The sequence below is a fragment of the Bombus bifarius genome, unplaced genomic scaffold, assembly GCF_011952205.1.
Source record: "Bombus bifarius isolate JDL3187 unplaced genomic scaffold, Bbif_JDL3187 scf7180000008008, whole genome shotgun sequence".
Classification (NCBI taxonomy): domain Eukaryota; kingdom Metazoa; phylum Arthropoda; class Insecta; order Hymenoptera; family Apidae; genus Bombus; species Bombus bifarius.
The window spans coordinates 655,666-681,088 of record NW_022884386.1 but is presented as its reverse complement, the minus strand read 5'-3'; the positions used below and the strand labels follow the sequence as shown (position 1 = coordinate 681,088).

The 25,423-nt window shown below is 40.6% G+C and overlaps 1 protein-coding gene across 1 annotated transcript; it reads left to right on the top strand.

The window, feature by feature from the left end:
* Positions 1 to 129: 129 nt before the first annotated feature.
* On the top strand, positions 130 to 25,230 carry LOC117206599 (lachesin-like). Its single transcript, XM_033446074.1, has 9 exons — positions 130 to 410; positions 14,899 to 14,989; positions 16,049 to 16,170; positions 19,229 to 19,414; positions 20,071 to 20,263; positions 21,962 to 22,090; positions 22,176 to 22,295; positions 22,969 to 23,139; positions 23,985 to 25,230. The coding sequence occupies exons 2-9, from the start codon at positions 14,911 to 14,913 to the stop codon at positions 24,356 to 24,358; spliced, it is 1,374 nt and encodes a 457-aa protein (XP_033301965.1). The 5' UTR covers positions 130 to 410; positions 14,899 to 14,910; the 3' UTR covers positions 24,359 to 25,230.
* The last annotated feature ends 193 nt before the right edge of the window (positions 25,231 to 25,423 follow it).

Genomic DNA, 25,423 nt, shown 5'->3' with positions numbered 1-25,423 from the left:
ATTTTTAATTATCCCCTTATAAAAAAATGTCTTATTTTTTGTAAAAATTGGATTTGTTTTTGTAGCACACATGGCGTTGAGTTAGATAAAAATAATTATATTAAGTAATAAAGTACAAAGTTGCAAAAGCTATGATTCGATGAGAGGTAGAGGAGGACCGAGTAGAGGAGTAGCGATAGTCGATGTACGAGTGGACGCGCCGTGAGAAAGCCCATGAAAGGGAGATTGCGAGGGTGTTCAGCGCACAGTCGTGCACCGTCTGCCCGTTAGTACGGTACGCGCCACATCTTGACATTTGTGCTACGCTTGATTCGAGCATCATCTCGAGAAGAGCAACAGTTATGCCCTCAGATCATTGTGTCATTGGCTGACAACGTCCAATATTAAATTTCGTCACGCGTTTAAGCGCGGTGAGTAACGTGATTTTTCTTTTCAATTTTAAACCGTTTTTTCCTACTTATACGTAAAAGAAGTTTGATAGTTCAATTTTGCCGGATAGTATACAACTTTTTATTCAAACTATAAACTACGAATTGTTATAGGAGAAAGTGCAATTTTTATTAAGAAAAAGTTATTTTATCGTAACAGCCAACAGCCATGATAATATTGCACACTTTTAAAATTTTATTTTTATAATATAACTACTACCTTAATAAATTAGATGTTGTGAGAAGAAGCATATAGAAATCCAAATATGGCTCGATAATTTATACCGAATTTGAATCAATCAATGCGCCGTTAAATAATAGGTTGAAAAAAGCGCGAAGGAGGAAGAATTGAAATTTTATTTCTTATAATAATTTACGTCCTCTTATTAATTACCCGATTACTTCTTGAAACTCTACAATGATATTTAATATCAGGAAACCTCAAGAACATATTATTTTCGCTAGGTAAAATTAATATACCGGTAGCGAGGGGTAATTAATATTTCTAGAAAGACGTACTAACTCCTACATTTACGGTAATTAACTAACATAAGAGTTGCTTTTAAGGGATTACGCGTAACGTGAAATTGCGCTCTTTTCCTATATCAAAAGAACTGCGTGGTTTATTCGAAGCTGGCTCACTTTTATACCTTCTTAAAAAATTACAAAAGTCATATACACGCGTGTCATCATACGGAATATCATTAATTAAAGATAAAAGAAAGATCTTCATTTCCAAGTATCTGTACCGTTCAATAATTACAAATCCCTTAAAGACAACAGCGTATTTTATTAAATATACAACACGTATTTATTATCGCGAAAGTTTCGTTGAGCGAAGTTTTCCAATAAAATTAGCTGTCACAGGATATCGATCATGCCTTATTCAACTAGCCAATCTTCTAATTATGCATGTTGAGTACCATGGGCATCATAGCTTTTACAGTTTTTACTCTTATCGTCCTCGCTGTATGTGTACGGTACTCGATTCTTTTTCCAATTATCTTCGCGCATGTCCCGCGAATGCTATTATACGCTTTGCCACAGTGATGAAGACTCGCCAAGCATAATGTACAATAACTGTACCGGCGAGCACTACGGTACTAAGTATTGCGGTTTAAGTTGCACGCCGATGCATGTGCCGTGATTCGAACTACACTCGCAAGCACCGAGTAGTTGTGCTAAATGGTTCGCAAACTAATGTTCAAAATTCGGGCAATGTCGCGATGATAGTGGAAGTGCGAGGCCGAAAATGTGGAAGGGGGATAGAATGAGAATAGGGAAATAGAAGGGACGATGATGGTATAGGGTGGAGAAGGATAGAAAGGAAGGGTGGCAGTAAGCGATGTCTACGAAGTCTTCCTTAGTTAAAAGTTTTCAAGATTGAATTAAATAAAACTGCTACGATGTTTCCGTTATCCTGTTTCTCTTTGCCCGCCTTTTTTTTTATCGCTCTCTATCATCAAGTAGCGTTGCAATGGAACGACTTTCGAAATAAGCGGTACAGGGAATTCGAAAATCTATGATATTCAGCAATTGACATTAACGGTGCCAATGATCGTGTCGTATTCTGTTTTATCCGTTCTCCCTCTTTTTACCACATTCTTCATTTAATTGCGAAGATTGGAACAGGATTGAGAAGAATTTGATATTTCTATGGAAACGGATAAATCCCTACCATTCGAATACCGTTATGTACCCTGTTGAACGCCTATTGGATTTTATATAGTTGTAACAGGAAATGGAAACAAGGTTCAGTTTATTTTTCTATGCATAGCAAATCTCATTTCCTTCGTACGTATCGTACGTATGTGTACGCGAAACAGATATCTTATTCCTATCCCTGCAATCAAAATAGAGGATTCCTAGATATTTCTCGATCGACATATGCAATACCATGAATGTAATTCTTTTGTTTTACATTAGTTGTACGTAGGGATAATTCGCAAACAGATTTTAAATATGCTATGAACGAATCTTATAGATTTCGACTTTAATGCTTTTTTGTATCGATTGTTAATTTTTCGTTTCTTAAAGGGTGAAAGTGGATGGAAAGGTAGTAGTTTAAATAGTTGATGTTTTAACGTGAGCTTCAGCTCACAACAGGTGCCATTAACGTATTCTGTTCAACGTCTATGCTTATCCTTTTTTCTAACCAGTCTTCTATCCAGTAATAGCTTTTGTATGTAAACCGGTGTTGTTATACATTCTGTAAACTGAACTCATTTTATTAACATTTCACCGTTCGCTGTATCTTTGAACAAAGGAAAACGTCCAGAAGATATATTAAAAACTAGACATAGTCCAGGGGGATTGAATAAGAATGTGACTACAGGGATATTGCATTTGCACAGGGGTGAGTAGATATTACACGAGCGGGCGGAAAATTTCTGACCATTAGAAAAAAGATCCAACAGTTATAAACAGGAAGAACGTAAAACGTATGAAAAGCTTTGAAAACTGTTGTAAAAAGATAAACCGTTTTTTTACTTTTGTTTCCTATTTTCGAATCGGCTACGCTCATGGTTATTCTCCAATTAAAGGGAGCTTTAGTTTCATCGAGCTTCGCTACGATGTTTGTTCCGATTCGATCACGTTCATTGGTGTAAACATAAAGTCCTTCAAAAGTTCCGATTCGGGTACTCGATAAAAGAAATTCAGGAAACGAATATCGCAGGGATAAGCGAAACTGTAGCGAAGAAAGGATTTTGAAAAAGGAAATGACCGAAAAAAGAAGCAGGAAAAGAAGAAGAAGGAGAAGAGAAAATGGAACAAATCTCTACGATAATCCACGCTTAATCAACGAGGTTTTCCCCAGTGCACCGTAAAAATCGAACTGCCTTATTGCAATCCACTTCTAATTTCAACAGTGGCGCGCTTGTTTCTGCACCCTTTCATCGTGGCACACGTTGCATCGTGACGAGGGATGTTATATGGGGGAAGTGACGAAAGTGAACGACAGGAATAATGGACAGGTTTGGCTAGAGTGGCTTTCCGTTCGGTAGAGGCATTTGTTCCACCGACAGTAACTCGTGCCCGTAATAAACATGCCGTGCCAGTAGATTGACTGATGATACCGTTCTCCGTTAGATGTTATTGGTATGCCCCTATTACCTTTCACCATCGACTGCTATTCAATATATCGACGGATGTCGGTAATTATTATAGTCACACCTCTTCTTCTTCTTCTTCTTCTTCTTCTTCTTCTTGCCACCCTTAGTCAGCCGTACAGATTTATCTTCGAGACACGTATACTTGCCCGTAGTTGTAAGCGTTGCTCGTCGAGTGGGCTTGGAGGGAAGATAAAAAAAGAAAAGATTGAAGTCAACGGAAGTAGAGGTTCAGCGAGGCAGCTGGTTCCATGGGTAAAGTGACGATAGTTGGCCGGAAGTTGAGACGCGAGAGCAACTAGTCGAATTCAATTTCGCCCCACGAAAGGGGAAGAAAATAGTGAAATTTCGCATTACAGAGTCGTATCGCGTCTGATTGAATAAGAACGACAAGCACGTATAATTAGGTTCTAACCAACGAGAAATACAATTTTTCTTGATATCAAGCTTCCTATGTGGCGCGGAAAACTCGAGCGACTATGTTCTTGTACCGAAAAAAAGCGGAAAAAATAAAAATACAAAGAACTGGGAAAGTGAAAGAGAAAAAGAAAAATCTCTACGCGTTTGTGTTTTTTACGCTCAGCTCCGCCAATCGAATCATTTAGAGGTTATTTATCTAGAGATAGAAATCCGTGGCTGGCGATACGGATTTATATCGTGGCTGTTCGAAATTTTTTATTTAGCCGGAGAGAACGGTTGAATGCTTTGGCGGGGCTTCGCCGCTAGGCCAGAATAGAGTCGTCTCGCTCGGTATTCGAGGGAAAACACAGAGAGAGAGAGAGAGAGAGAGAAAGAGAGAGAGAAAGAGAGAGAGGGACAGAGAGAGGAAGAAGAGGAAAGCACTCGAATCTCGGAGAAAACGCAGTGCGGAAATTCCCTCGGGCACGATCGTCATTATCATAATTTTTTCTCAATGTCGCCTAACGAAGGTGACACTGAATGCGTAGAAGGCGTGCGTCGCGCATCCAGGCAAACAACAGACCAGGCGAAACAGGTGGGGATTCTTCGAGCGTACTGAAGGGGGTAAAAGGGGCACCTGGTGTATCTCTCTGTGCACGGCTCAGCCGCGGGGTGCAACTTAATGAGCTTCCTGTGTTGGTTCCGCTTGTAGCGCATAACTCGCGTCTCTCGCTCTTTCGTTTTCGTCTTTCGCGTTTTCCACCGTTGCTCCTTTATCCCTCGGGCTCGGTTCCGTGTCTGATCCTTTCGAAATCCGAGTGCTAAGTTGTTGTTTAGGATGCAGACGTTTATGATTGAAAGCAATTCGAGCGTAATGCTTATTAAAATACAATCAGCCCACCTCGTCCTTCTTTGAAAGATAATCTTTGTTTCTGCGAATTCGCCTAGTATCTTTTTAGTAGAAATTTTTCATCAAAGGGTCTCTTACTCTCGCTCATTTCGCTTCCCTAGCAATTATCGGTGGATTCTGTCAGTATGACTCGTGGCTGTTTCGGCACTGCATTACGTTCGCGCGGAGCCGCTTCGCCAATAATTTGGTCGCCACTTGACATATTATTGTATTAGAATTCATAATGGCCTATTTCCACGGTTGATGTTCGCTAAAATCAATTTACCGCATTGTATGTATGAAAATTCGATCGATCGACACTATGCGAATTGATGCCCGAATGTTGCAAAGTTACCGCATGAAAATACCCGAAATCATCGTATCTTCTATAAGTTTCTCTCTAACCGCAACCTGTTACGAATCCATCGAGTCTTATTACCACGGGGGATCGGTAGAGCGCATGAGTAGAGGCATACTTGATGCTCAAATGTTAGATAAATCCCTAGGCTCCACTTATGGCAAGCAGGAAAACAAGGATTTTGCGGTCTTGCAAAGTGCTACGATGCACTATGTGCCAAGTTTATCGCTTCTAAGCCTCTTTACGTATGTGCCTTTTTTTCCTGCTAATTTACTCTAAACCCTGTTTCGTTACTCTTCAGGAAGCTGACCTGATTCGCCGACTTGTATCTCTGATCGCTGTAATCTCTAGCAAATTTACATATAATTAAGGATAGTCGTAAACGACAGGGAATACATGCTGTTGCATGTTTTTATTTTAAACTGAAGCTACTTTGGAATTCGATCGTAGAAATTGGAATTCTCTATCGTACGTGTCAATGACGCGACTGAACAAATTTCACATGTTTCAATAATTCACTCAATTCAGTCTGATATTAATATAACGTTGCTTAATTACTTGTTACGAACGAATTGATTTAGCTATTATTCTGGCACTGAAATGACGCGCGTAACAAATATTTAATGACGAAGAACAGCCAGCGTTAACCGCAAGAATTCTGCTACCGATACAGTTTTTGTCAAGTCATTTCTACACGTCGAATTAGCACGTTTCTACATAATGTACGATATAACGTGCAGCGTCAGATAAATTCTTAGTTAGTAAATATTATCTCCGCGCATTTTAATACATCGACAAATTGATCGAATCAATCTGAATGAATAATATCGAACGTTAAATAATTCATTTAACTGCAAACAGTGCCGATTGTGCTTTCCGTTATTTAGATCTGGTCAGTATTATCTAGTTAGTTGTATTTTAAATTTATTTTTCTACGACGTATGCTATCTCGATTATCGAAATATAATTTTCCATCGATCTACAGAGAATACAAGATGCGGGTAAACATTTTCTTCCGTAAGCGATCCTTTGATACAATGACCGCAAGATTCTCCCCATGGAGATAACTTGGCTCCACGGAGAGTAGGGGAGTCGGAGGATCTTCGAACTCTCGGAGAATTTACAGCGCTATGCATGCACAGTAATCTAACCAGTGTCATAATTGAATCTATGAGAAACACAGTGCGAGTGAGATTAGAAGCTCTACGATGTTTCTGGTACATCTTGACCGGTTCGCGTGCTTACACATCGTCATTGTTCGACGCTCCCCTACGCAGCAGTTTGGAAACTGTTCCTTGATAAACATCAGGGATCGGTCAGAGAGCACTACGCGTACAAGTATTTCAGCGTGGAAAGCGAGAAGAACGCATTCAACTGACACGAAACGCGTCCTGCGTATTGACATCTTCATCTCGAGTGATTAATGAACTCGTCGGACCTAACATTTGGCGCCATGACAAAATACGAAGCGAGGCTCCGACTTTCCAAGGCAAAACGTACCGGAACAAAACGGTGTACGGTATAGAACAAAAACCGATGTTAACGCAGTTAGACCGTGAATAACAAACAGTATGAATATTTCGTGCTTAAAACGCATTTTCGCCGCCGAGAGCTTATTTATTCACGAATTCATCAAGAAAGGATAAACATACAGACACAATGGATATTACGACCCTCGTTAGAAAACCGCAAATACACGACGACTGGTTTACCAACACGTGTCATTACATCAAGTGAGCGCCGTTCTCTCTTCTCTCGGCGAGATTGAAGCATCAATTCTTAAACTCTATTCATCCGATATTTTCCATGCTAGTCCGTGCATCCGAGTTATGGAGTTCAATGTCACGATGTTGGAAATTCTTGGTCGAAATTCCACGGACAGTCAGGACCGCCGGAAGGAGAGATCGGCAGCGACGCATGGCAGCCAGACCTAGGGGCGGCATATACGACTTTAAATCCCTGGCTCGTTCGTAATTCTATCAATCTTGTTTGACTTACTTTTCTACCGGCTTCGATCGGTGGATTCGCGTCTAGTGCATCGGCGAGACTCTTCCATATCGTTGCCGTCCAGTGGTCGTGTGCCTCATTTCCCTCGATTCAATTTACGACATGACGGAAGTGCATAAGTGAATTTTCGTCCCCGTCTAGCCGGAGCTGCTGTAATATTTTCGCGCCACGTTCCGCTGATATCCATGACAGTGGCATGGTATATGCAACCGGGTGGAATCGTTCGTGAAAGTCTCGGGGAGCGAGTATCGCGGGTACGTACATACGCGAGTCTCGAACTATGGCCTGTCGTTGCTTCAGAAAGCCATAGGAGGCGAAGTCAAGGTGCAGCCAACTTTACAGACAGTTTAAACCACAATCCTTAAGTTCTGTCGTTCTACTCGAGGGAGAAGAGAAGAGACAGAGAATAGGATAGGAGAGGGTAACCCAGCAGCAGCAGCAGCAGCAGCAGCAGCAGCAGCAGCAGCACAGAAAGCAGCACGCGGAGAAACTCGAATTCTCGTGCAAACCTAACTGCGGCTATTACTCTGGTGGCAGTCTCTGCTCATCGATAGTCAATTTGCCATTTCGTGGTACGTTACGTGTGCTTCTGCCGCGTTTCGTTGAACGATCCGCGGTGCTACGTGGATACCGTGGGAGCCAGTTCGAAGACGTTCGATCGATAAGCCTCGATATATACCTAGGCTACGTAAGACCTATTCGAAGATCCGATTTCACGCGGGGGGAAATCATTTTTCATTTCTTTCTTTCCCGTTCGATTTCGACGGACGCAGACGGGAAGAAGAAAATGATTAAGGAAAGATGCCTCCGCGGAAGGAAAACGATGGCAATTGAATGGTTTTCTGGAACGCGGATGCCACCGTTCGCGTACCCACAATCCCGCGATATCTCATCAAAAATGAAATATTACCGGTCTGGCTATTAGCAGGAGCGTGCGAACGCGTGCATGGTAACGAGGATGAAGATAAAATTGCTTTTGAGTATTCGTTCGGATCAACGGGTTGCCAGGAAAATTTAATAAAGCGAGAATTTTCTCTGTGCGAAAGTTAGGAAGGCCTGACTCTGCGCGTTCCCTTTTTTTTTTTAACGCTACCTGCTAGTGCTAATTATTACTTCTCGCGTGAGACGATGCACGCGTGCAAAATTTTAACGATTCACATCATCGCACCCTGTTTCGTTAACAAAGGAAGTTGATGGATCTCTCGGCCTCTATCGAAGCACGATTACGTTTGCCCAGAAATCCGACGAGAGTTTGAAGTATCGAAGTTCGCCGATGAAGGGTGCCTCTCCCGGTGTACCGCTGTGTGTCACCCTCCTCCGAGTCAGGTAAAAAAAATGTTATTTCTGGACACATGTGTTACGCAGTAGTGACTCGTGTTAGCACAGATTAAAGGGTATATAGGATTCGAGGACGTTCGAGGTCTTTCTTCTTTTCAGACGTGTGACGCTGCTTTCGTCGAACGACTCTACATCATCGAATCGAACTTTCCTGATTTCCATTGACCGTGCCGTTTAATGGCTTATAGAAACTTTCACGGTTATCCTCCGCCCTCCGCCCTCGTATACAAGGAATTTCAAACGTTCTCTTAAGTGACACCGAACTTTTATCGCGGATGAACTCGCGCTAATCGATAATAAAGTCGAGACTGGCTGACTTTTTCGAGAAAAGAATCCCAAGTATCCATATCGTTCGAATAGACCGATCGCTTGCTAAAACGCTTAGTAAACGTTCTATCGGAATTCCAATGCAAATTGGAATCCATATTTCGCGGCGATATCGATCGTTTCTGATCCAGTCGAATTCGATGGACGATTACTAGCGAATATACGCGAAGACAAAAGCGGCTGTCTCCGGCCGCCACGGTAGATTAAATATAAGGATGCCACGTGTACCTTTTATCGCGAACAATCAGGTTCCAAGTAACGTTAAACCAACGCGTATGCAAATACGTATCGAGTTCGGTCGAAACTGCGAAAAGTTGTTTGCATCCTCCGGCAACGGTCGGACTCTCATCGATAGTCAATCGCCATTTCCCTGTACCTTTTCGGTACATTAACGAGCACTGAGCGTTGAAGAGGGAGAAAGCCGGGAGCGTAGGGAAAATGGAGGGATAAAAGGAAGGAGAAAGGAAGCGAAAAGGCGAGCCTAGGAGATGGGAAGGAACACGTTCGAGAGGACTACACAGTTGCACTTTCCCAGATCACTGGAGAAGAGGGGAAAATGAATATGCTAGAGAACTTTTGTTGCTCGTATTCCGGGTACGGGGGCTTTTTAAGGAATAAAAATTTCCCCAATTAGGGATTATAGGTCGACTTAAAGAAGGCAAATCGTTAAGATCTTTTGTACACTTCGTTGCGATGGAGGGATATAATCGATTTTCGTTTTTATCAGAAGGATCGGTTATGCACGTGACAACCGCTTCGCCGTATTCTATGCAAATTTCATAATCATCCGAATGCTTCGTTATAACGCACCTGCTTGGCCTTAAACAACAGCTTTCACATCGATCGAGCGTTACATATATGGGTATGCCCAGATGGCGTTAAAATCGATCGAGATGCCTACTTAAGTCGTATTAGCCAAATGCCTGATTCACAGGATAGTCTGAGTGTGGTATTTAGCTGGAGCTCTAGCAAGTGTACCATGTAAACTGGCCTAATGGAGGCACGCTGCCGGTCGTGCAAAAGTGCAGGAATTATCTATCGGGAGTTGCTCGAATTGCGAGCCGAATTGAATTACGAGTTTGTAACACTTTGTGACGGGTTTTGCAGATACCCGTGGCTCTCTATACTTCGCCCGACCTTTTGACCCTTGCTAATTCAACTACGGTTGTTCTCCAAGTAAAAGGCGACCGCAAAAATCGATCCTTCAGGAACCCGTAAAAGGAGACACTGTTTTGTTTTTCTTCTTTTCTCCCGGTTTTCCACCGCGGAAAGATTCGTGGCACTTAGTTAGGACGGAGGTTGCTTGTTCTTGCTGGCAAAAACGAGAAACTCGACGAAGTAAATCCGGTGAGAAGATTAGCTGAATGCAAAGGAACCGGCGCTCGACGAACCTAAGGAGCTTCGGCCGACGGAATTCGATGAGAGTGCTCGAAAACTGTGTACGGTTTTTAACTGTACGGTAGAACGATACCTGAACGAACGAGAGAAAGAGGCCAGGGATAAGGGAAAGAGGAGAAAACGGGAAGAAAGTGGAAACTCGTAAGTAATAGCTCCGACAGCAAACCTGGTAAAATGAACGGATAGACGATGCCATGGAGCGACTCTTATTTCCTTTCGCGCTTCAGAAGTCAGGATAGCGAGGGAAAGAAAAGAAAAAAAAAAGACAGAGAAGAACAGCGAAAAGCCAGTAGAAGAGTAAGAGGAACGGGTATTAGACAAAGAGGCGGAAAGAAACGAAAGAAAAGACGAGTCGTAGCCGCTGCTGTGTGTGGAAGAACCGAAGTTACCTTTCTCTTCCCTCTCCCTCGTCTTACTTTCTTTTTGCCTACACATCTTGGTACTCTCTTACCGTGGCGTTCTTCTTGTACTGCTGTGGGTGTCGGTTAAACTCTAACGTTTAAGATCTCCCAAACAGACTTCGAAGCTTTCCGGACGCACTTTACGTTCAGGGAACTCCCAGTCGTTCTCATGCGCGAGATATTTTTTACCGTATCTAAGGGACGTTGTCCAGCTTAAATACCACTCAAAATTAACGAAGACGAAATTAATCGAACTCTTCTAGAGACTCCTTTCGTCCCAATTTTCGTATTACGTATGAAAGGGCCAGAACGAATTTTGAACGAACGTCGTTCTCTATGTCCAGAGATATTTTGAATGCAATGAAGCGCGTACGTGTATCGTTTGGCGTATTAAACTCTTCTGATGTGCTCGTATCTGTTGGAAAATACATTAAGGTGTTGATATACGGTAGTAATTGTGCATGGAAAGATTTTCCGTGATATTCGGACGAAGAAAGAGAGAGCGAGAGGAAGAGAGAGAGAGAGACCGAGGGGCGGGAGGGAGGAAGAGAGAGATGGACTTTATATGGAGAATCAAAGACGCTTTTGGTTAGCCAAACCACGTCCAGTTTCCTTCGAGTCAAAAGTGACCAACAGAACAGCTTATTGGACCTCTCAGAGAGGCACTCGTTGCCTGTTATTCATTCTCTCGGTAATACAGCATGCAATTCTCGTGCGCGCGTTTATAATACTCTGTGCATACACTTTGGATAGATGTGCAAATGTATGCTCTGCGCGGAAATTGGTGTTTCGATGTTTAATTTGCTATGGTACAGCTAATGACGGACATTCAAAAGATCGCGTGATACTGTTTTGCATTTAATTATATTCACGTTCCAGATAAATAGCAACGTTCAAAACACCTAGATTCCATATTCTCGACTGCGATACCAGCTCGCGAGATGCTCGGAAATTCTCTATCGAATAATCGAAACAATTGTTCAGTTTGATTACAATAAAAATCGAGTCGGTTTGTACAATGTTGTACGCGTTCGCATAAAAGCAACGATGAAAAGATTCGTGCAAACTAATTAAAAAGAGAAACAGAATAATATTTACACGAGCGTAAAAGTTTTAAGTTTACCCAGACTACGCTACGATTACATTCGTATTTATTAACCGATAGACAATCGTAACTTTCAGTTCGATTAATTGCTCAGTTTTGCAGCTCTGAAATTCTTCTCGTCTTTCGCTTTTTTCCATTGGAAGCCGCGAGACGATCGCTAATTGCGCTTAGTACCTCAGTACAGAACCATCCTTCTTCGCAACGATTCGCCTTCTCGGAATCAACACGCGACAATGTAATCGCTAAAAGCTTTTTTCTCCTGTCATGGTTACGATGTTGTCCCCATGTAAATATTGTAAAAACAACGAAAAAGAGGCAACAAAAAGCGGTCGCCGGCTGATGGCCACCACTCGACTGCCTCGTATATCCGCCTAAAAAGCAGCAGTCCAGTGAAACGCGATGCACTTTCGCAGGACTGTTTAACGGGAATATGTATGCATGTCGGCCGTCGTGGTTCACAGCGTCGGCGCTGCCGTAATTTTCGTCGGTCCGAGTTACGTACGAGGAAAAGCGCGGGCGAATTTTTAGAGGTCTAACTTCGTACTTTCTAGCTCGCGCACATTCGTTTGCTTCTCTCCATGATTTCGTCAAATATACGCGTGCCGCTGCATTTGACATTGACGTACCTTGATTCCTTGACCCCATCTGTCCTGTGTTTCCGATATGCTTGAAAAAATTCCTTTTAACGTTTCAGACAATATCAACACCCTCGATGCGTGCGATTTTTCGCGAGGATAGGTATCTTACTCTAGTAAACGCGAAACGCGTAATTCCATAAATAACAAACCGAATTTTAAAGTTAATAATAAAATTCCTCACCTATCCATATATAATAAAAACCAACGTGCGCTATCATTGGTAGATAAAGCTTGAACTAAAAGATTCGCGAAAACGGCGCGGTGCCAGGCGTGTTAAAGTCTGCGATAATATCCATCTTGGGGGTGTTAATAACACTCGCTCTATAAACGATCAATTATACATTCACGTAGGTACCTATATCTATCCATAATGCTAGCCACTTAACGAGCTTTTTATCCCCTCTATATAACTTCCGGATATGTAGCCCAGTAGCCTTTCTTTCCGGACAACTGGACCGGTCATCGAACCTTGAAAGATATTAAACGCGTATCGTGCTTTCCCGGGGGTCTCTATCCCTCCCAAAATCACCCTTTGTCTGTCTTTGTCTCTTGAAATTGTCGGTTAAAAGAGGGGATAGGGGGATGGTTATTTAAGTTAAATACCGCAGTCGCGGCGTAATTTTCGGCGATGCAAAGAGAACGTGGCCCGAAGTCATAAAGGCCAGGCTTCGGCACGAGCGAAATTTTCATTTGACCGGCCTCTAGTCGCGCGAGTGTGCGTATTTCGCGCGGGCCTCGCTTCGCCTCGGCTCGTAGTGGGGTCGCGGAGGATACTCGGCGAAGGGTAGCGACTGAAAAGGGAAGAGCAGAGGCGGCAGTCACCCACTATTCGAGTATTATTGCGGTGCTGGCTGCAGGAGGGTGAGGATGGGATATATCAACGGTTGGCGTTTATGTGGCGACCAACTGTCGAGTTAATATTCACGCGATTCAGCTTGACCCCGTGCCACCCCGTCAAACCCGCGCCCATGAACGGCCATGCGAAATTCTTCACTTCGCCTTACCGACCAAAGCATTATGCGTCTTTCCTTCACTGGCTCTTTTTCCACCGATTGCCGTATATTGGTATATTGTATGTTTCTGTATGCTCTCTCACGAGGGACCAGGAAGTTATGGTAATCACGGTAGACTATGGCCGAGTCAGAGAATTCGATAGATTCTCGTAATAAGCTATTGTGTTTGTTAACCGAATCGATTGATGCAGTTAGATCGGGCGTGATTCTGAAGTACTATGTCTCTATTTATATTTATGTTTTATATTTATTATTATTTATATTTATTTAGATAAATGCCATTAATGACGAATACAAACTGCATTTAAATACAGCAGAGCTCTTGTCCGAGCTAATAGGGAAACAAAACTGTTCGGATAATGGAATTTTCGAATCACAGAATAAAATCACTTTTCTCATATGAAATTACATTTATTCGAATACAGATTAATATTAATCGATAGTTTCTTTAAATAGTGATGCATTCCATATCTTCTTTGGCTACTGAGTCACATAATCATTTCAACGTAAGTAAACCTATAGAGCCATAATTTTCTTGTACTTCGAATCATCCGAACGCTTTTTCGAATATCGCGGATGCTTCGGCTTGAGAAATACCGTTTCCACTTGTGTAAAATCGTCGTCATTATTGTCCTTATTTCAACGAAACTATTTCGTCACATCGGTAAATTTAAGGTTGTCCTGCCGTTGTCAACGTCAGAGGAATGTACAAGCTTTGGATGATTCTCAATATCATGTTTTGTTTTATAATCCTTGCGATTTTGGCTTTCCCAATACCATGTATTTTTGCTAATTCTGTTACATTTGTACCATCTTAAAGTTTTTTAATTATGTCGTATTTTATTTCGCTCATTAACGCTCGTTATTTAACGCTCATTAAACGCTAAAAGGGAAGAATACCTGAACACTGATACAATCAAATATGTGTATATTTGAAATGGATAGGAGCATCCGTTACTGAGAAATATTATGTTCGGTTAATAGAATCTACTGTGGTCTAAAAATCATGTAAAATTAGGTAACCTAAATTAAATTCACATCAAATTCCATTATAATTGTTTATGAACTGATCGATGGTTGATATTTCAATCGGATCATTTCTTAACCAAAAATGTCTATAATTAAAAATCGATCAAAACAAGTTAATTGCAATTAGTTTAATTTTAATCTTCGCAAATGTAAATATGATCTAATTTATCTTCAACAAAAATGACAAGTATTAAACGATAGCGTTAAAACGTATTAAACAATAGGATATTTATAAATAGAGAACTCGTCATATTTTCAAGAGACTGGGATTTGAATAACGAGTTAATTCGCTCCCCCTTTCTCGGTTAATAGGTTCATTAAAACTTTTTGACGTTCTTGTACCTTTTTTATATCACTAAAAACAGGATGGACGAAGATTTTCACGTTCGCGAGATAAATATACTAATTCTGAAAGATTGCCTTTCGTCCAAAAAACGAATAAATCATTTTTGTTGCAGTACGTATGGCGTATGGCATTGCTCTATGGTATGGCATCGCGGGACATTGTTCTCTGCTTCTTCCTTGCTGCCTTCCTGTATTCGAGTTTCGGTAAGAATCAAATGAGATATTCTCGCTCTCCTTAGAATCAGAAGTAGCACTCTTCATCCAATCGTAGCGGCGAGAAGAGGCGTAGAAGAACAAGTTTGAATTGGTCGGAACACGGGGCGCAAAAGTTACAAGTTTTTTAATCCGTACAAAATGATACGAACGAATCTCTTGTATCGTAATAGCATCGTGCCGTAGCTACTTTTCCTTCTCTCCGTGTTTCTTTGCTCCACTTTTCGGTAAGAATCAAATAAAATGCTCCTAAAAGCACTATCGGAAGTCTGCAGAGCTTCCGTAAAAGCATTCCCGTTCGCAAGGTGAACGCGAAGCAGAAATTACAAGAGCGAAGCTCGGCTAAACGTTACTCCGTCCTCTAGTTTCTCCCGAAATATTCGTTTAATATCTAATTTCTCGTTTCATCGTCCGGTAACGCGTGACAAAGGCATAACGCTCTCTTCGAATTCATCTTTCCCGCGCGTCTCACCGCAGGGAACGTTTATTATTTAATAAGGTGTCAGAGGCTGCGACGCTCTGATATAATTTACTCTGATATAGTTAATAAACATTTCTCTACGCGACACCCTGGTCTTCCTTGTCTTTTTTTCTTTCGTTTCTTCCATTTCTCGCCGATGCGACGTTCAGACGACACGCGTCACACGCGTACCTCTACGGACAAAAAGCTCGTTGAACGAAGAAGAGAAACTAAATCTGAATAGCTCAGTGGAAAAAGAATTATTGCCCCATAACTTTGCCTCGTACACTCGCTATGAATCTATAGAGGAGCGATATGCATGACGAGCTAGATTAAGCTGGTCGTGTTAAGAGAGATGTAAAAGATTAAAGAAATCAATATCGAGCCCGGCGGAATATATGGAGAAAGGCAAACGTCCAATGAAATTGTAGAATTCGTGACTGTCATCCGAACGCTACGATCCATTCTCCCGTTAAAGCACATTGTTTTCGTTCGAGGAGCGTAACGCTTAAAATTAATTAGATGTAACGTTGCTGGATCATTAATCCCACGATCGTTAATTATACCCGGTATAATTCCCCTTGGCCTAGGTCAAGCGATGCCAAAGTCCGAGATCCAGCCAGAATTTCTAGCACTTCTGGAGAACCATACGGTCATTCAAGGTCGTGACGTCTCCTTCACCTGCGTCGTTAATCATCTTCAATCTTACAAGGTAATTGCATTCACGTGTCGGTGTAATTAGTAAGTCGATTAGGAGCAACGCTTCGAAATCGTAAGTAATGACTTAAATCGTATTTCCGTAAATGTTTGGCCACGACTCGAAACGCGATCGTGTCGAATCGAACAATGTAGCTATGGTTGCGTAACCAAGCTGCTTAACAGAGTATAATATTTACAAACGTTCTCTGATATTTCCACTTTATACGTGTTTGTACGTAAAAGAAATCAACAGGGCATATGTAAGTGGCGAAATACAGTTGAAATGGACACGTATGATGTCGATTATGGTAAAGCACGTAGGTTTGCACTTTCGTCAGTCCACATCCAGACTTCTGTCCGGAGCCCCACGCGGGACAGACCTGCCGAGTAATTCACTTTCGAGAAGAAGTCCAAGTTTGATTGCGCGCTCGAATCGACAATCGCTTCTATCGCGAGATGAAACGCTCTTGGCGGGTGTTCAGAGGATTTCGTCCTGCCGGATTCGAGGGATGGAAAAGGACACAAGAGAGTGGAGGAAAAGAAAAAGGAGAAGCAGAGAAAGAAGAAGAAGAAAAAGAAGTGGAAGAAGTGGAAGCATAGGGAATTCGAATGTTACAGCGAGCAGGCGAGTACCGGGAGAAAAGAAAGGAAGCTCGAAAGAAGAGACATAAATCAGAGTCGCTAATATACCGTACAACGTGAATGGGTCTGATTTCTACCAGTCCAAGAGCACCGTATCCTTTCCCTTTCTCTTCCCTTCGCTGCATTTGCTTCTGTTTTAAAAGTGCAATAACTCTATATGAGATTTTTCGTAGGGAAAGCGAAATATCGCGATGCAAAACAATTTATCGTGTCGAATATCAAAAATGGGAAAAAACATGTTTGAAGAGGCCATAACGAAAACAACCCTTGGCGAATTTTGTTGATTTTTTAGATAAATTCTAGTAGTCAGACTCGCAACATGATGAAACCGATATCGTTGAAAACGATCTGTACTCTGATTTATTGCGGAATGAAAATTGACCGGTTTTACAGGAATAACTTTTTTTTTTTTATTTGAACCGTTTCTCACCAAACGAGCGGATCTATTTCTTCCGTTCTTGTTAATAACACTTTTATTTCAACTTAATTTCCAACTTCATAAATTGACTAGATACCATTTTTTCGGTAAAACAGAGAACAGTCACGATGGTTATACGTAACACGATGAATATTTTGTTAAAATAAAATGGAAATTCATGAAACAAAAAATAAACATGCTACGGTATACCTTTTACTCTGCTGGAAAAAGCATAAAAATCGGTAAGGGTAATTTTGATTACGAAAGCTTCTATTTCACAGATTCTGCGTATACCATAATATTTGACGGCGTGTCATAAACGTATCGAGATGAAGATTCGTTCAAATTCAGCGGAGAAACGATGCGTCAAAAGTAATTACTCTAAACGATCGGAGCATCGATCGGCATACGTTTTAGAGTACCATCGAAAACGCGAGATGTATGTATTGGACGATTCAATGTCATTCTAAACGCGTGAGATATAACAGATGCCATACGCGTAAAGCCACCATTCGATCGCTTATTGTTTGCGTAGAGAGAAAAAAATTTTTTCCCGCCAACACGTAGAATTATTCTGTCGGGCAGAACGGTCCATCAGCGTTATTTATGCACACCTTAAATTCCATTGCCGCTCGATCAAAACGCCGCTTTTGTTCTACCGATTTAAAATCCCTTTCACCCGTTCAATAGAACCGTCGTTTGAAATACGACAGATCGAGCACGCAGGACGTATGTTCGTACAAACGGGACCAAACGGGGAAGTACGATCACCGATCGGAATTTGAATCCTGGAATCCAATAACAGTGTTCATTCACTCGCGTCAGGATACTCTAGTAAATAATTACGCTTCATTGGGGAGTGGAAGGAGATGGTGAACGTACAAACGAAATTTCAAACTCATACAACGAGCAGATCGCGATTGATGCTCGTTTAGTTGGCGAAATTCGTCTAACGTTACCCCATCGTTTCATTTTCCTTTTTTCCTTCACGAGACAACCGCAGAATACGTTCCTTTAATTTCGACATTGTTCGTTTCCAGGGAGCAACAAATGGAAAATAAGAGTTGAATTACGCCGTAATACGACTCTTTTTTCTCCAGTTCCTTTCTTATTGCGGTATAATATTTACGTTCCGAGTCTTAACGGGCGCATTTATGTCGGAATTCATGAATGCAGAAGGAAATCGGAGAGAACATTTTACGTTCGCGCAGGGAGAAACTTGTTCTCATATATCGCTTGAAATATATAATTCGCGTGCGTGTAAATAATATTCTTTTATCTTAACGTAACAGCTTGCGAAAGGTAAATTATCTGCATTTTTTCCTACCGTAATTTCCCCCTTTTTTTCATGTTTATTTTTTCGTTCACGTGTGACCATAACAGGGACAACAGCAACAGAAAAAAAGGTATGTTAAACAGAATTCTATCCATTCGTATTCCTTATTTCCTGCCTTCGACCCACTGGAACACTCGTCCAACGAGGAACGTTTCTTTCGAAATTTATTATTCATACCTCGTAAACGAGTGCAAGGTCCGAAAGAAAGGCAAAGAAAAGAGCGTAATAAGAAGAATACCTTGAAACGAAGAATGCCTTGGCCGCTCTAACCGGGCAGGTTTAACTGCCTAATCAAGAAAGTAACCAAGGTAATACCTAGGAACGTTCAATAGACAGTAAAGCGGCAGCATTTACAACTCTAGTAATCAGTCTTGGTACATTCGAGCGAGGAACGCATTATTCTTATTGCAGGGTTCGCCCACGTGAACCTTATTGAACCGGAGAATGTATTACAAGCGAGAATGTACATATACATATATATATACATATGCACTATGTTATATTCGCTATGTTACTGACTAGGCAGAACAAGATACATCATTCATAACAAACTAATTCTAAAACGACGGTATTATAAGGGGGTGAGCAGTGTAAGTAATGCGGGCAGCGAGTTGCGGTTTATAATCGGTTGCTGAAACTGCGAGAACATTCATGCTCCGTGATTGTATTATGCAGGTCGCTTGGATGAAGTCCGACTCGAAAGCTATCCTGGCCATTCATACGCACATGGTCGCTCAAAACCCACGGTTGTCTGTCACTCACAATGGACATAACACGTGGAAACTGCACGTGACCAACGTCCAACCGAACGACTCTGGCACGTACATGTGTCAAGTTAATACGGATCCTATGAGGAGTCAGGTTAGTACGTACGTTCATCTTCGTACGTTCATCTGATTATTATTAAACCAGCGTACTTGCTTCCATATTTTGGTTCTACCTAAAAGTAGATACATGTATCTATATACGTGATATGTTACAAACGATTATTATTTTTGTATGTTGCTTTTATTAAATCGTCTCGATATCGTATATACGATGCAATACGGACGAAGGGAGACGAGTTAATAGATAACGTTTGTTGCATTACCGTCGATTCCAGCTAACGCGGTTGACACGTCGAAAATATTACTATCGAAGGGATAGCCGTTGATAAAATCGATAAAATTGAATATAAAATTTCGTCGCGAAAGGGCGAACGAAAACACGCGAAATAAAACGAAGCAGATATAAAATATGAGACGATTCGTTTCATTGTGTTTTTCAGTGTTATCGTTACGATTGGTCAACTGGTATATATCGTATATATATTTTTTCCGATGATAAACCTAGATTAAAGGGAAGTCTCAATGTTGGAACAGCCGTATTTGTTGAGGTTTGAATCCGCGAGTTAAGCTTGATTTAAATGTTTCGAGGGAGAAACGGGAAAGAGTAGGTTGGCACAGTATGGTCAGACTAGACTTCTCCGCATACAGACAAATGGTGGTATACGATAGTCCGTAACGATCTTTGCGTAGATTGGTCACATGAAGGTAGTGATACCGCCCGATATCATGGATTTGGACGATTCGGCCGATCTCCTAACGGCGAAAGAGAACAGTGATCTGCGACTACGGTGTCGCGCCACAGGAACACCGAAACCTGTGGTCACTTGGCGACGAGAAGATGGACGAAATATTACTCTTCGAACGGAGCATGGTGTTCAACGAGGTAACATTTTCCAGAATTATTTCTGACAGTTTATACCGACGATACTACCAATTTCACTGATCTTGATCAATCAGTGATTCAAGCAAGCTTTAGGTCCGACATCACCGATGATTTTTATCTTTAATCGCGTAGATTATTAAAAACTTGGATTTTTCGTTGGAAACGGATGAATATTTGATATTATAGATATACACTTTTGAATATTTCTATTATTCTAGCTGCGATTACAGAAATTCTTACGCCGTATTAAAATAATTTCGAATTGAAATGTTCTATAATGCCGGAAATTTACTTAAACTTTACCGTTTGCAAAACTGACAGTAGAATAAAAGAAGCTTTTAATAAATCTGTTAAAAGCAAAAAAATAGTGAACAATACTATTTGTTATTTCTTTCATAAATCATAAATATTAGGAAACACGGCAAACTTTTCAACAATAACGGAGTCATGATCGTTTTAAAGAGAATCAATATGTATTTTTATCATTAAGCAGTTAAGGGCGTCTGATTTGCATGAATTAAATCTTGTTCCTGGTGCTTATAAAAAAGATGCATACATGAATAAGTACATAAGTGTAATGTGCCTCGAGTATTTCAATGCAGTTCCGTTCCACGCAACCAGATATTCGTTGAACGTATCAACGTGAAAGCGCGATCCTGTCTGGTCCATCGCGTTCCGCAGAAAATCAACCAGCCGATTAGCCTTTCTAACAGTGAGTGATGGATGTTGACTTTACATATATTTCCTCTTCGCCGACCCCATCGATTCGCATACCCGATTGCAATATTCGCTGTGTACATTGCGCCGCAAAAGTGTCTACCACTCAGAATCTATATCGTGCCGGCGTTTCGACGATCTTTCCGTAAAACGCATCATAGGGGAGTATTCTGGTTGTTTCGGCTTCCTTAATGAGCTCAATTCGGATCCACCGTCGTCCCCCATACGTTACGTTCCCCGGAAACCGCAATAAAAATGTTATATGGAATATTCAAACGGGATACGATTCGTATACAACAGGTACGCAATATGACCTGTTGGGAAATTTTCAAAAGGACAAAATATAATAGTCTACGAACGAAATACATTTAAAGTTATTGAGAAAGAATGGAATTAACTTCATAACGAGGGTAATATTCATCCTTATGCTGTATACGTATCATAGAAAGACGTTATGCTTGTAGGAACATGTAAAGAATTTTATTTACATTTCGATTTGTTTATCATAGCTAACGTTATAAATAGACATTTAAATATAACATAAAAAATTTGACGATGCAAAAATACACATAATACGTAGAAAAGCACAAAATATCCATAATATAGTTTTTTTTATAATATTAAAGAAATAAAACGAATTTCTTAAATCCTATTTTTTTAATCGTATTCACAAGAATATGAATTGCCGTAAACAGTCGAATAATGTTGAGAAAATTGCATCCAATCCATTTCGACATAAAGTGGAAACATGAAAATTACATGTGAAGTACAATATCTTTCAAATATCCTTCCAGACTTCTAAGGATTTAGAATAGAAATATCAATAGGATTCCTGAAGGAGACTTTACAATCGTCGGAATAGGGTAAAATTACCGTCTAAACGACGGCAGTAAAATAGAATAGGAATATCGATATAACATATATGTGCCTAGAGAGTCTGACCCGACGTTTCATATGACCCGTTGATAATGCTTGACGCAGTAAAGTCGTACGAAGGGGAGCAACTTCATCTGACGGGCATTCTGCGGCAGGAGATGGGCTCTTACCTTTGCATCGCCTCGAACGGCGTGCCGCCAACGGTCAGCAAACGATATTACGTGAACGTACGATGTAAGTGAAGCGGCGGGTCCGTTAAATTGGCGGGCACCTCGACGAAGAAACTTCCAGTGATTAATTATAGTTTTCTCCGATGCAGTTAAACCGCTGATTAAAGTCTCGAACCAATTAGTAGCGGCACCTGTTAACAGCGACGTCGTTCTTCATTGCTACGTCGAGTCCTGGCCGAAAGCTCTGAATACATGGTACAGGGAGAATGGTGAGCATTATAATATTGAATCTCACGTGTTATTTCTCAATATCGTTCTCAGTGTGACCATTATCCCGCGTCTTGTTATGTGAATTCTATCGTCTATCCTCCAACCGATGTTAATGGTTATATAGGTTGGTTCGTATTATCTATTCAGACTCGGAGCAGTAACAGCATGGTTCCATTCAGACAAATATATATATACATAATATACTGGCTTTTTCAGATACGTTACGCTGACCATCATTCTCAGCAAATTCAAATAGCTCAGATTCGATCGATTCGAGATAAACCAGAATTACAGTCGGGTACTAGAGAGCCAGGATTCAGAAGTTTTAGTTAGGCAAGCTTTAAGTTATTCGTGTTTGAAGTTTGAAAATCAGGAGTGAAAATTAGTATGTACTTCAAGTTCTCTTCTCCTTTTTCTCTTCTTTTTCCCTGTTTTTACCTTTTTTTTTCCTTGTTTAATAATTTTGTAGTCATTTAAGAAAAAATTATTTGATAATAAACGCAAAAAAATTGTTCAAACGATAGCTACTATAGGGAAAGATATTGCTCTTATATCCATCAGACATTAGACTGATAATATAAACACTAAAGATATTGATCCGAATGGGATCGTTGCCGTTTTGTGTTTGAACGGATAATATTAAACCAATCTTACGACGGACGATTGTTATAGGTATGAAATTACTGTCGGATGAGAAACATGATCTAACGGAGATTCCGTTGAACGATTATGCGTATCAGTTGAACTTGACCATCAGAAGACTGAATAGGGACGACTTCGGTAGTTACAGCTGCTCGGCGGAAAATTTGCTTGGCAAGGCCGAAGGGACGATACGACTACAAGGTAATCTTTCCACATTCGATTACTTTATCGCTTCATACATACAGTCAGTTATCAAATATTATCAAAGTCTACGCACTTCATAAATGTGAAATATTTTGATGAAAATACAGTAGTTCGACCAATCTTTTTGGAAATTTTGTATTAATTCTGCATGGACACGTATTTAACGCTAGAGGATTCTTCATCGCTTAAAATAATAGCAAATTATTTTCACCAGAGAAAGATCTTTTCCACGATTGTTTCGGAGGTATAAGAAAAACATGTTTAATAGAATCGAACGATACATTGATAGCTACATCTAGCATTAAAAAAATAACACTATTTATTTAACTTATTAAGAAGAAGAAATATATATAGTTAGCTTTGCGCCGTTCACGCTTGAAAAACTTTACCGCGGCTTTCTCTGACACGTACCCACGGAAAGCAATTATATTCGTTGATATATGTTCCTCATATATAAACCGATATCGGTTCGCCTCCATGTGCTAGACCGAGGGAGTTGTAAAGGCAAAAGCTTGCAGAAGCTTAAAGATTTTAAAAGATCATAACCGTATATTCTTCAAAGTATTCTTCGTTTATATCATAGGAATGTGATCGAAAATTTAATTCCTCCCGTTAGAAGATCGATGTAAACGCGTTGTTTCTTTTTCTTTCTTTTTTTCGGTAGCTCGTTCAATCGGACACGTACAACACATGTTTGATCGAGATGTGCGGACGCGATACCTAAATTATTATATTTTCTTTTCGCTTTATATTTTCTTGCTCTTTCAAGAAATAAATATACCGTTTCGTAAATCGAATTCTCTACATCGTTGACAAATGATATGAAAATAAAATGGTTACAGAGTTGCATTTGACGCGAACCACGTCGATACCTATTCGCCACAACACGGACTTCTTAGACAAGTACGGCTCGAAGAAGCAAATGGACAGAACAGGGAACCATGGATTCGGACGGGAAGGTGGTTCATTGTCGAAAAATGGAAACATGGGTCACACAAAGCCGATGTTAAGGAGAAACAGTTCGAACACGTTGACGGATGTCACAATGAAAAAATCGAAAGTTTCATCATATCCGGCACCTGCACCTGCGCCAGCGCATTCTACACCGACTCAACTGAGCGTTCAGAATAGCGTCACATCGCTGCGACAACACTCGCGATTAAACTGCGTAGGATTAATGTTCGCTTTCCTAGTGATAGTGATCTGTAACTCGTAAACAATCGGCTGTTTCGTATGTACGGAAGAGTACAAATCACCTTTCACAGGGATTAAACGAGAACAGGGATTAAAGAAAAGGAGCTAAAAGAAAAAAAAATGAGGGAAAGGCAGGAAGCAAAAATATCTTTGAAAACAAGAGTCCATTTTATCCTAACTAACGTTCGTTATGTTTTGCGTTAAATATTCATACTTTCGATTCATAGACAATGTTTTTATATTCTTTTTTATCTCCAACGCGGGAAATGGTCAGCTACGCTTCTATCGTGTAGAAAAGTACACGCACAACCTTTAGGACTATAGATGTTATCGTTCACACATGTGTGATTATGTCAAACGCATCGATATACATCGTTTTGTGGTGAAAAAAATAACGAACGGTTTTTTATGACAATAACTGTAGTTGTATACGGTAAATCGGTAGAACAATCATCCATCACCGATAAAACGCTCGCGGACTGTTGTCGTTGCCAGATACACGTGTAGAAAGCGTGTATGTGAATTCACCGAATCGATGGATGTTCATTTTTAGACCAATCTCTCGTGTCACACTGCCGAACACAGATATGATGTACAGTTATTTTCGAATATACGTTCGAACGCGAACGTAGACGTTAATTGTTTATACATATTTTGTGCGTGTGCATGTTGGGGGAACCGTTATTCGCCGCTTTCCACAAATTTTATTTCGAAAAATCGGTTGCTCAGGCATGAATGTGATCGAACGAACGGAACCAGATCTACTTTTGCACGCCCGATCATCGGTTCATGAACGTTCTCATTAGTAACAAATGAATGTATTGTTTATCGATGTTAACGTCTGAGTTGTGTATCTGTGTATGTATGTACGACAATAAACGTTGTTTTTACCAATGGCTTTTTTCGCTATCCCTTCTAGTGAATATCAGCGATCCTTTCAAACAATGCAACTTGTCTTAAAAGGAAAACTTTTTCCATCAAAGTAAGAATCAATACGTTCTTTGCAAATGTACGAATTTATTGTTTCGCAAGAACGCGATGTTTTTGCTGTTTCGTGACAACTTGGATCGCTTTATATCCGTAATGA